General features: G+C 31.1%; 1 protein-coding gene across 1 annotated transcript; it reads right to left on the bottom strand.

The window, feature by feature from the left end:
- Positions 1 to 8,296: 8,296 nt before the first annotated feature.
- Positions 8,297 to 9,460, bottom strand: LOC138339258 (uncharacterized). The gene is made up of 2 exons (XM_069290841.1): positions 9,019 to 9,460; positions 8,297 to 8,673 (listed from the first exon to the last, which is right to left on the bottom strand). The coding sequence occupies exons 1-2, from the start codon at positions 9,458 to 9,460 to the stop codon at positions 8,297 to 8,299; spliced, it is 819 nt and encodes a 272-aa protein (XP_069146942.1).
- Between the last annotated feature and the right edge of the window lie 2,715 nt (positions 9,461 to 12,175).

Raw genomic sequence — 12,175 nt, 5'->3', positions numbered from 1 at the left:
TTTCCGAACCTCTATGAATCTTGAATTGGTGCAATAAGATCTATATCATGTTCACCCTCAATTATCATGTTGTGCAGTATAATACATGTAGTTATTATTCATGTAGCACTTCATTTCCTCAAAAACATGACGGTCCTATAATAATTGCAAAACGTGATTGTGGAACTCCGAACGCACGTTCAACATATTTTCGGCATGAATCTTGCTTCATTCCGAATTAATTGTTATGTTATGTATTGTATTTTATCTTGTATTTAAATTATAATGTTATGTATTGTATTATTATGTTGTATTTAAATTATCATATTATGTATTTTATTTTTAAATTAAAATTTTCATCTTATCACTTTAATTGTGTTTATTCTTTATAGTGAAAATTAATAATAAAATCAAATTATATCATTGATGAAATTATTAGAAAAAAATTAAAATACTATTAATTCGGGATGAAAGTACTTTATATTTAATAATATATTTTTTAGAATATTATATTACATTTAAAAAGAAGTATGAAGATTAAATACTTAATTAATAATATTATATGTAAAATAATATGTTAATTAGAAAGTAATAGAAATAATAATAAAATAGTCAAAAAGTAAAATAAAGAATATGAATAGTAGTTCTTCAAATTTGAAAAACTACTGTTCAACTCTATATATTTGAAGAATAGAGAATAATATAGAAATGAATTAGAGTGTCTATTCTCAATTTTACTCTCTAAATATAGAGAATGAATAGTAAAATAGAGGTGAGTTAGAGATGATCTAATTAGACTAGACAACTTAATAAATAAAAATTTAATAATTTACTTTAGGTGAACTTTTAAATAAGAGCAAATGTGATTCAAATAGTTGAAGGACATTTTAGCCCTTCTCTTTTGGTGTCATTTTCCCAAATGTTTCTTTCACCTTTTTCATAAATTTGGTTCTTCCCTTCTTTTACATTCAAATTTACATTTTTTTGTCTTCCATATTCACATCAGCGTGTTTTCTTTTTCCAATACTTTTTGAAATTATTTATTCATGTGATATTTATGAGGATCATAGTTTTGTGGCTACTGTATTCTTGACACTATGAGACGTGAATTTTAAAGCTAAATAAAATATGTTTTATTAAATAATGATTTTATATATTTTATTAAATTCTTTTTTTATTATAAATAGAACTATGAACTATCAACTCATTATCGAATCATTCTTTGTCATATATTACGTGTTAATAATAAATTTTGATTTATTTTTCTGGATAACTTCTACTATAATTCAAAAGAAAAAAGTAAATTTAATATCTTTTATTCATAATTTTATAAGATAATACATCAAATTTCTCCTTTAACTTAGCAACGAAATTTGCTTTCGTACATTAACTCCACAGTCATTTAAACACCCTCTTAACAAATTTCAAATGAATATAACATTAACTTAATTATGTATTCCCTATCACATTTTTGTTCATTTTTTTGGTTGTTTCTTCCATTTTCTTCATTATCTCAAAGCAATACAAAGTAAAAATCATTCTAGTTTTCATTATTCAGATCCTTACAAAATAATTTTTTATTTTTTTTGGACGATTTCTTCTTCAGCCAAAGCCAGAAATGTTGTTCCCAAACATTTTCTATATTTTTTTTATTGATACCCACAAAAATTTAATGTTGTTTCCACAGCTTAAAGACATGAACTTATTTTAGCTAGGTTAATCTCAAATGGAGAATTTCATGATGCATAAAGGCATTGTTCTCACTTCCATAAAATAAATTATCGGGGTTTTTGTTACAAGAACAAAGATCTAAAATCAAAGAACAGAAATTGAACATTCACAAGAAAACATCTAACATCTACAAAGCAAAAGAACACGACACATACTCCCTCCATCCCATTTTATGTTCGTTTAAGTTAAAAAAGAATTTTTGGAACTTTCCTGAACTAATTCTTAGATATTTTATGTGGTCCATCCCATTTTATGTTCGTTCAAGTTAAAAAAAGAATTTTTGAAACTTTCCTAAACTAATTCTTAGATATTTTATGTGATTATAAATTATTTTATTAAGAGTAAAACAAAAATTTCAAATTAGAATATTATGATATCTTTTTGCTACATACTGAAAAGGAAAAAATAATACATAAAATGAGAAAAAAAAAGAAATATTTGTGATTGAGCTTTGTTTATTGGTTTATGATCACTATCAACATTTTTAGGTGATATCTAAACATCCGTGAAGTTACAATATTAAACTAAGATTTGTCGACATAACTTGAGAAGGGATTGCCTTTGACTTTTTTTGAGTTTGTCTTTGATATAATTAGCAAAAATGATTAAGGACAATCTACAATTTTTATCAAGAGATGTTTTAAGTAAAAGTTGCAATTACAAAGAAAAGTCTGGTTAGACTACAAATTTTAAACTAAAAAAATTATGTAATATGTAAAAAAAGAGTGAATGAATACAAAGGAAGAAACAAATTTGGCACAAATTATTTAGGTGAGAGAAACATTAATTGGATCCTACTGATATTGACTGACCTGTTGATAGGCTATAAGTAGGTCGTTTGCTATTGCTATAAGGGCCTCTCGCCTTTATACCATGTTTACTATCATATTTACAAGTAGAGTCTCATATATACAATGACAAAAAAAAATTTATTCTCAAACTTAAATATTTATTTACACTATTCTTTTTTTTATATAAATAAAATTTATTTTTATGGTGAATGTAAATGTCAGTAAAAAGAATAATTAAGAGTTACAAATGTTGATTTTTCTTAAAAAATGAATTATAATTTTAACAATTTGAAGAGCCTAATCACGACTATAGATGATGACGACTATGAAAAAAGAAAAAATGCTTAAGTACCCTTCCATCTATGTTCGAAATTTCAAAGACACTTATACTATACTAAGGTCCTCTTACCCTCTAAATTTATTTTATAACTAATTTTATATCTTTTTTCGACTTACGTAGCACTAACTTGAAGAAAAAGGTCAACCAGCGTTGGACCCACAAGATAGTGTCACGTAGGCCGAAAAGGGTAGAAAATTATTAATAAAATAAGTTCAGGAGAGTTTTAGGGTCTTCGTATAGTATAAATATGTCTCTGAGATTTCGAGCATAGATTAAGAGAACAATTGTGCATTATCCCAAGAAAAAACATGAAGAATAAAAACGTATTTATAAGACAACTTACACTCCAATGGGAAGACTTCCATATCCTTGATTTAATTCTCAACTTTAGGATATCTTTAATCTAAGTAAAGTACACCATTAAAATAACTATCAACAGCATTAAAACATCAAAATTAATATATCTTTTAACATCATTCTGCATGATCATTATTTATCCAGTATATTTTTCTATTTGAGATTTAGAGATATATGAAATATACAAGTTTAAATTGTGCGATCATATGTTTTTTTCTTACATCACTGATAGACCTCTTGAGTTAATACGACAATAAGATGGATCAATACTTTGAAATATGATCAAATGTTTCTCCCGTTGACGATAGCATTTGATAGTGTAAACTAGTGTATATCATTATTTTAATTTAGATATTTTTATTTGTTTAAAACTAGTTAGTTAATGTAAATCATTTTACTTTATTTTATCCTAATCTTTCAAAGAGTAGGAGACGAGAAAAAAAAAGGGAAAACCCCCCAAATCCCAATACTGTATGGAGAGAAAAACACTTTCAAAAGATTTATTATTTTCCAAATAATTTATAATGACAAATAATCAAATTCATACTGAAATATTGCTAATAGTTTTTTAAGATTTTATTTTTTTTAATGTATGGATATTTATAAGAGATTCTTTGCAAGTTTAATGCAATTGTTATTTATAATCACGTCAAGCGAAAGCAAATTATCTAGTAAAATAATAAACGCAGATCAAAAGGGTGAAAGAAAGAAGATAAAGGATTAGAGAGAATGATGATCATATGCGGATTCATAATTTAGAGTCTCTGAGTGCTAAGTAGACTCATCAATAAAATTATTCATCCTTTTGATCTATATGATGTTATTCAATATGTATAATAAGGTTAGCCTAAAAAATACAGAAACAGAATAAGATGAAACAGAAAGTAAATAGAATACAAGAAGTAATCCGAGTCCACAAAAATTATTGTGTGTCCTTAAGAAATTTAATCCCCTCACTGTATCCGAGGTTATGGATTAATTTCTCCCAAGATAAAACGGATTAATCCTGTTAAAGAAATAGCGGTACCTAAAATTTCTTTAACTTCAGCGAACTTCAGAACAACAACAAGTCACACAGACTCAGTCGATCGACACTTTGATTTGTTTGAGAGAAAAATTTATGCAGAGCAGGAAAAAATTCAATGTTTGAAAAAATGAAAATTGACTTCCTTTTATAGCCATTTTCAGCAAGAAACGTGTCTGTTCAGAGAAATCTGTTCAGACCCGTTTTATCCAGAAAGTTGTGTCTTTTGGAAAAAATAACAACTTTTTGAAAAAATGTGTTTGTAGGAAAATAACGGCTTTTCGGAAAGAGTAACAACTTTTCGGAATGTTACCGTTACCCGCAAATTTATAAGAGATAATATTAACAGGATTTATTTGATTTAACAAAAACTGATTAAATAAATTTTGTCCATAAAATTTATCAATCAATCACATCATTTGCCAAATCCAAATAAAAATCCGAAGTCGAGTGAGCGACGACGACGGCACGAGGGGGCATCTTCTTCTTAGCTCTTTAAGAAGTAATGGAAGTGTTTTCTTATATAAGGAAAACAATTTCCTTTTCTATTGCCGATATGGGAGAAATGACTTTTCATTTGTACATGCAAATGACTTTTTATTTCCCTCTAAAATAGTTCCCTCACTTTTCATATTCTCTCTTTTCTTTTCCCATTCACACTTGCTAAACCCAACAATCCCCCACATGGGGAAGGATATTGTTAAAACATATGCATGAAAAAACTTGTGTCTTGTAGGTAAAGGTTAATCGCATCTGGATAAGTAGGTTTCCCTTTAAACTTTCCGTAGTGAACATATATCGGATATACTCGATCAATCGATAGATTTGATATCTTTGAACCGTCGAGCTTTGGTGTATGCCTAGACAACATATGTCACACAATCAACCCTTTAACTGTTCTTAGTTCTTACTGTTTTGTTCGTTTCATCCATGAACACATCTTGGATAGTAAGTGCTTAAAGAACTGGCCTTACCGGATTCTCCTGGAAGCGGCTTACACTTCACACTTACATAGTTGATTTCTAAATGTGTTATCCCATAGATACACCATTTGATATTTCCTGTATCAAACTTAGAAATCATTAAAAAATCCTTATGTCGTTATCCTGGTTACTAAACATTGTCTGATCATGAGAATGAACCATAAAACAATTTTGACAATGTTGAACCGTCATCAATGACTTTATTTTATCTCCTTGAACCTAGATCTTGGGATCTCCTGTCTTCTAGGTATAGTTATCGCCACGATGACTTGTTCTCGGTCATTGTCCCATTCCCGTCGATGATTTCTCAACTCCTTCTCTAGTTAGGCCTTTTATAAGTGGATCCGACACATTATCTTTTGACTTCACATAGTCAATTGTGATAATTCCACTAGAGAGTAGTTGTCTCACAGAGTTATGTCTTCGTCTTATGTGACGAGACTTGCCGTTATACATAATGCTTCCTGCCCTTCCTATTGCAGCTTGACTATCACAGTGTATGCATATAGGGGTCATTGGTTTGGGCCAAAATGGAATATCTTCTAAGAAATTCTGGAGACATTCAGCTTCTTCACCTACCTTGTCTAAAGCAATGAATTCAGACTCCATTGTAGAGCGAGCTATACATGTTTGTTTGGATGATTTCCAAAATATTGCTCCTCCACCAATAGTAAAAACGTATCCACTTGTGGATTTTATTTCAGTTGACCCAATAATCCAATTTGCATCTCTATATCCTTCAAGAATGGCTGGATATTTGTTGTAATGTAAATCATAGTTTTGAGCGTCATCTAAGTATCCCAAAACTCTCTTCATTGCCAACTAATGACTTTGATTAGGATTACTTGTGTATCGACTCAGTTTACTGATAGCGCAAGCTATGTATGGTCGTGTACAATTCATGACATACATTAAGCTTCCTAATACGCTAGCATAGTCCAATTGAGACTGATTTTCACCTTTATTCTTTGCAAGATGAAGATTTACATCAATTGGATTCTTTGCCCTTTTAAAATTCAAAAATTTGAATTTTTCATGTATCTTTTGAATATAATGAGTCTGAGAAAATGCTAGACCATTAGGAGTTTTAAGAATTTTAATTCCTAATATCACATCAGCAACTCCTAAATCTTTCATATCAAACTTACTAGCGAGCATACGCTTTGTAGCTTTTATATTAGCAATGTCTTTGCTCATTATAAGCATGTCATCTACATATAGGCATACAATGACTTCCTGATTTGGAGTATCTTTAATGTAAACACATTTATCACATTCATTGATCTTAAATCCATTTGACAACATGGTTTGATCAAACTTTGCATGCCATTGTTTTGGTGCTTGTTTTAGTCCATAAAGTGACTTAATAAGTTTGCACACTTTTTTTTTACCAGGAACTACAAAATCCTCAGGTTGTTCTATGTAAATTTCTTCTTCCAGCTCTCCATTTAAGAAGGTTGTTTTTACATTTATTTGATTAATTTCAAGACCGTATACTGCAGCTAGTGCAATTAACATCCGAATTGATGTAACCCTAGTCACTGGCGAGTATGTGTCAAAATAATCAAGACCTTCTTTTTGTCTAAAATCTTTGACAACACGTCTTGCTTTATATTTTTCAATAGTTCCATCATCTTTCATCTTCCTTTTAAAGATCCATTTTGAACCCAAGGGTTTGTTCCTTGGAGGAAGATCAACCAACTCCCAAGTATGATTGCTTAAAATTGATCCAATTTCACTATTAACAGCCTCCTTCCAAGAGGTTGAGTCGCTAGACAACATTGCTTCCTTGAATGTTTGAGGCTCACTTTCAAGAAGAAATGTTACAAAATCATATCCAAATGAAGTAGATGTCCTTTGACGTTTATTGCGTCTTGGAATTTCTTCATTGGGTTCATTCTCTTTTGGTTCTTCTCTGGGTTGTTTAGACCCCCCACTAGATGACTCAAGTCTATTTTTATAAGGATAGATATGTTCAAAAAATTCAACACTATCTGATTCCATTACTGCATTATCATGAATATTCGAATGTTCGGGCTTATGAACCAAAAATCGACATGCCTTACTGTTAGTGGCATATCCAATGAGTACACAATCCACAGTCTTAGACCCTATTTTTACCCTCTTAGGTATAGGAACTTGGACTTTGGCTAGACACCCCACACTTTGAAATATTTCAAGTTAAGTTTTCTACCTTTTCATTTCTTATATGGAATTACATTTGTCTTTGAGTGAGACACTCTGTTAAGTATTTGATTTGCTGTAAAGATAGCTTCCCACCACAAGTTCTGTGGTAAACCTGAACTTATAAGTAATGCATTCATCATTTCTTTTAGATTTTGATTTTACTTTATGTAATTTCATTAGACTGAGGAGTGTAGGGAGCATTAGTTTGATGGATTATTCAATTTCTAAACATATTTTTGCAAATGGAGATTCATATTCTCCACCTCTATCACTTCTGATCATTTTGATCTTTTTATCTAAATGATTTTCAACTTCAGTTTTATATTGCCTAAATGCATCTATTGCTTCATCCTTACCATTTAGCAAATAGACATAACAATATCTAGTGCAATCGTCAATAAAAGTTATGAAATACTTTTTTTCACCACATGATGGTGTTGACTTCATATCACAAATATCAGTGTGAATCAATTCTAAAGGATTTGAATTCCTTTCAACAGATTTATAAGGATGCTTAGCATACTTAGATTCAACGCAAATTTGACATTTTGATTTATTGCACTCAAATTTGACAAAATATTTAAGTTAATCAGTTTTCGCAAGGTTTTATTATTAACGTGTCCCAAACGTTCATGCCATAAACATTTAGACTCAAACAAGTAAGAAGAAGCAAAATCTTTATTCATATCAACTGCAATTACATTGAGTTTGAAAAGGTCATCACTAAGGTAGCTTTTTCTAGATACATATCATACTTGCTTAATACTACTTTATCAAAAACAAATACACATTTGAATCCATTCTTGGTCAGAACTGGAATTGAAACTAAATTCTTTCTCAATTCTGGAACATATGAGACCCTATTCAAAGTCACCACCTTGCCTGATGTCATCTTTAATAGGACTTAGCCAGTTCCCTCCACATTTGCAACAGTGGAGTTTGCCATAAACAACTTCTCATCTATAGGTGTTGGAGTATATGATGAAAATAATTCTTTGTTTGCACAAACATGGCATGAAACACCAGAATCTATCCACCATTCACTTGGATTTTCAACCAAGTTACATTCTGAAAGCATTGCACACAGATAGTCTATTTCTCCTTTGGATTCAGCCAAGTTTGCTTGATCATTATTTTTCTTGTCCTTCTTAGGACCCCGACATTCAGTAACCCTATGACCATGTTTACCATAGTTGAAGCGGTTTCCATTGAATTTATTCTTAGGAGGATTGCTTTTTGGACCAGATGCTTTCTTTCTTTTCTTTAATTTTGTGGGATCTTCTTCAACAAAATTTACTCCAGATATTGCTGAATTACCACGTGAACTCTTTTCTGCAGCCTTATTATCCTCTTCGATTTTCAACCTTACTATGAGATCTTCAACAATCATCTCCTTGCGTTTATGTTTCAAGTAGTTTTTGAAGTCCTTCCACAATGGATGTAACTTTTAAATAATTGCAGCCACTTGAAAGGTATCATTCACAATCAATCCTACATTAAAGATTATGTGAGTATTAAGTAAAAACTTAATTTTTCTAACGTAGGCATTAAATAAATTTATAACTTCAGCAAGGAGATCATGAATTATGACCTGCAGTTCTTGAACTTGGGTGACGAGGGTCTTACTGTCTATCATCTTATAGTCCAAAAATTTTGCCACAATGAATTTCTTCATTCCAGCATCTTCTGTTTTGTACTTCTTTTCAAAAGCATCCCAGAGTTCTTTTAAGATTTTGACATTGTTGTACATATTGTACAGATCATCTTGCAGGCCACTCAGAATATAATTTTTACGCAAAAAATCTGAGTGTGTCCATGCTTTTGTTACCAAGAATCGTTCATCAGGCGGAGTGTCATCTGACATAACAGGAACATTCTCATTAATGAACTTCTGCAGACTCAACATAGTGAGATATAAGAACATCTTCTGCTGCCATCTCTTAAAGTCGACTCCAAAAAACTTTGCAGGTTTCTCAGCCGGTGCTAAGGTAGCATTTGAACGATTATGTGCAACCGATATTGTTGCAGCATTTACTGTTCCAGCATTTGCTTGACTTGAATTAGTCATTTTTCTTTTTTTTTCTGTCACAAATGGTAGATAATTTAAGTATTTGTAATACTAACAGTAAATAACAAATCTTTACACAGACTGTTTCTGATTTAACGATAAAGTTTTTATGTTTTTTAATTGTTAATCGAATGAATTTTAAAAATTCAAGCAGATAGAAAACCATAAAGGTTTTAATCTCCAGAAACCTCAAATACAGAATCTTAGTAAATTTCTTAAGATTGTTATTCAACCTGTATTATAAGGTTAGCCTAAAAAATACAGAAACAGAATAAGATGAAACAGAAAGTAAATAGAATACAAGAAGTAATTCGAGTCCACAGAAACTACTGTGTGTCCTTAAGAAATTTAATCCCCTCACTGTACCCGATGTTATGAATTAATTTCTCCTAAGATAAAACGGATTAATCCTGTTAAAGAAATAGAGGTACCTCAAATTTCTTTAACTTCAGCGAACTTCAGAACAACAACAAGTCACACAGACTCAGTCGATCGACACTTTAATTTTTTTGAGAGAAAAAAATTATGCAGAGCAGGAAAAAAATCAGTGTTTAAAAAAATGAAAATTGACTTCTTTTTATAGCCATTTTTAGCAAGAAACGTGTCTGATCAGAGAAATTCTTTCAGACCCATTTTATCCAGAATGTTGTGTCTTCTGGAAAAAATAACAACTTTTCGAAAAAATCTATCTGTTAGGAAAATAACGGATTTTCAAAAAGTAACGAATTTTCAGAAAGAGTAACAACATTTCGGAATGTTATCGTTGCCCTCAAATTTATAAGAGATGATATTAACAGGACTTATTTTAATTAACAAAAACTGATTAAATAAATTTTGTCCAAAAAATTTATCAATCAAAATTCAAATCTGAAGCCGAAGCGAGCGACGACGACGGCGCGAGGGGGCATCTTCTTCATAACTCTTTAAGAAGTAATGTAAATGTTTCTTTATATAAGGACAACAATTTCCCTTTCTTTTGCCGATATGAGAGAAATGACTTTTCATTTCCACTTTGCAAATGACTTTTCATTTTTTCTCTAAAATAGTTCTCTCACTTTTCATATTCTCTCTTTTTCTTTTCCTATTCACACTTGCTAAACCCAACATATGACAAATCAATTAATAAATTATGAATAGTAAAAAGATGAAAGTTTATGTGTTACATATACTACAAATTTGCACTGCACATTCAACTAAGATCAGAATTCGTCAGAAAAAGACAGAACCATCAATTGTTGGAACCACTTTCCATCAACATGATCATCACTCTGGCCGCCTCTTCCCATTATAGGTATAAACATTGCCCAAATCATTTCCCATTGACGAACGTCAATTGTTGAATTTCCATCATCCGCATATCGAAAATCCAAGTTCACAATAGCATTTTAGAACAAATGCAAATGAGTACGTCCACACGTACAATGAGAAGATGATAAATTCCACATCAATAAACAATCCGCACAAACAATCTTGGTACACATATAAAAATGAATCATAACCATTCAAGCACTCATGGCATATCACACATCATTATAACAACAAATCCATTTTACCCCAACAGATCATTACTAATGTGTAACACCCCACAACGGGAAAGAGTTATAATTAGAAAGAGTCATTTTTGGAAAGATTGAAAATCTGAAAATTTGACAAAATCAAGTTAAGTATGAGTTTTGATAAACTTCAAATGACCATAACTCTTAGATCAAGATGTGTTAGGTGTCATAAAAGATATGTAGGGAAGATCTTTCAATTATATTTCCAACACCGCCGAATTTTTTTAGTTTTGAGTTCGTATAAGTGAGATATGCTCACTTAAAGTTGGTTGTCTAGAAAAGAAAAGTCAAAACTAGATTTTTGAAAGACATTAATGTCTTTTCACCACCCAATTAATTAATTTCAGTTTTGGTAATTAAACTGGGCTCTCAACTGATGGGATTCAGTTTTGAGAGAAGAGAAAAGAAGAGGAGAAGAAACAAGGAATCGTCAAGTTCAAGTTCTTGAAGCTAAGATTGTGCATTTCGTCAAGGTATGTGATTTCACATAGCACTGAATTAGTCCCCCCACGCGCCAATTATGATTTATTTCATCGAATTTAGATTATTGAAGGTTCAGAAATTGGGTTCTTGATTTTGGATTTGTTGAGGAGTTCTTGATTTTGATTCATGAAATTAGGTGTGTTTTGAGTAGATTATTGCATATTTTGTTAATATAGTCGAATCTAAGTGTTTGAGGGAAACAACCACTTGTGTTTAGAGTTGAAAAACGAGCAATAAAAATTGTTTAACACCTAGGCAGAGAGGTGGGGAGCGCCCCACAAAGTTCTCTGAAGTTGAGTTGGGCCTATGATGCGCCACGCTAGCCAGAGCGCCCCAACTTCAGTTCTAAAGTTTTACTCTTGGCGCCTCGCGCCAAGGATGCCGGGTCTTCTACTTTTTTCCCCTTCTTTCCATACTTGTTCCCTTGAAACGTACCTATATTTCCTAGTCGATTTCTACACTCTAAGGTACGTCTAAATAACATGAAATCATCATTAATATGAGATCATGAGCCTTGAATTCATACTTAAATTCAAGTACAGTTAAGAGTTAAGTCAAGAGAAGTTCTTAGAGTTCTCCAAAAGTCTTTTTCAAACTTTTTCACTTTGTAAGACTTAAAGTCCAAATTGAATAATGAGAACGGAGTAAAGATTGAAGTTCATTTTCTTCAAAGAGT

This window comes from Solanum lycopersicum, chromosome 11 (genome assembly GCF_036512215.1).
Source record: "Solanum lycopersicum chromosome 11, SLM_r2.1".
Taxonomy (NCBI): Eukaryota; Viridiplantae; Streptophyta; class Magnoliopsida; order Solanales; family Solanaceae; genus Solanum; species Solanum lycopersicum.
Note: the sequence above shows the minus strand (reverse complement) of the source record. Positions and strands in the feature narration are given on the sequence as shown.

Coding starts and splice junctions, on each gene's coding strand:
- LOC138339258 (XM_069290841.1), bottom strand. CDS start 9,460: ATGACTAATTCAAGTCAAGCAAATGCTGGAACAGTAAATGCTGCAACA. Junction 8,674..9,018: donor GGACTATAAGATGATAGACA/GTAAGACCCTCG, acceptor ATTTTGTTGAAG/AAGATCCCACAAAATTAAAG.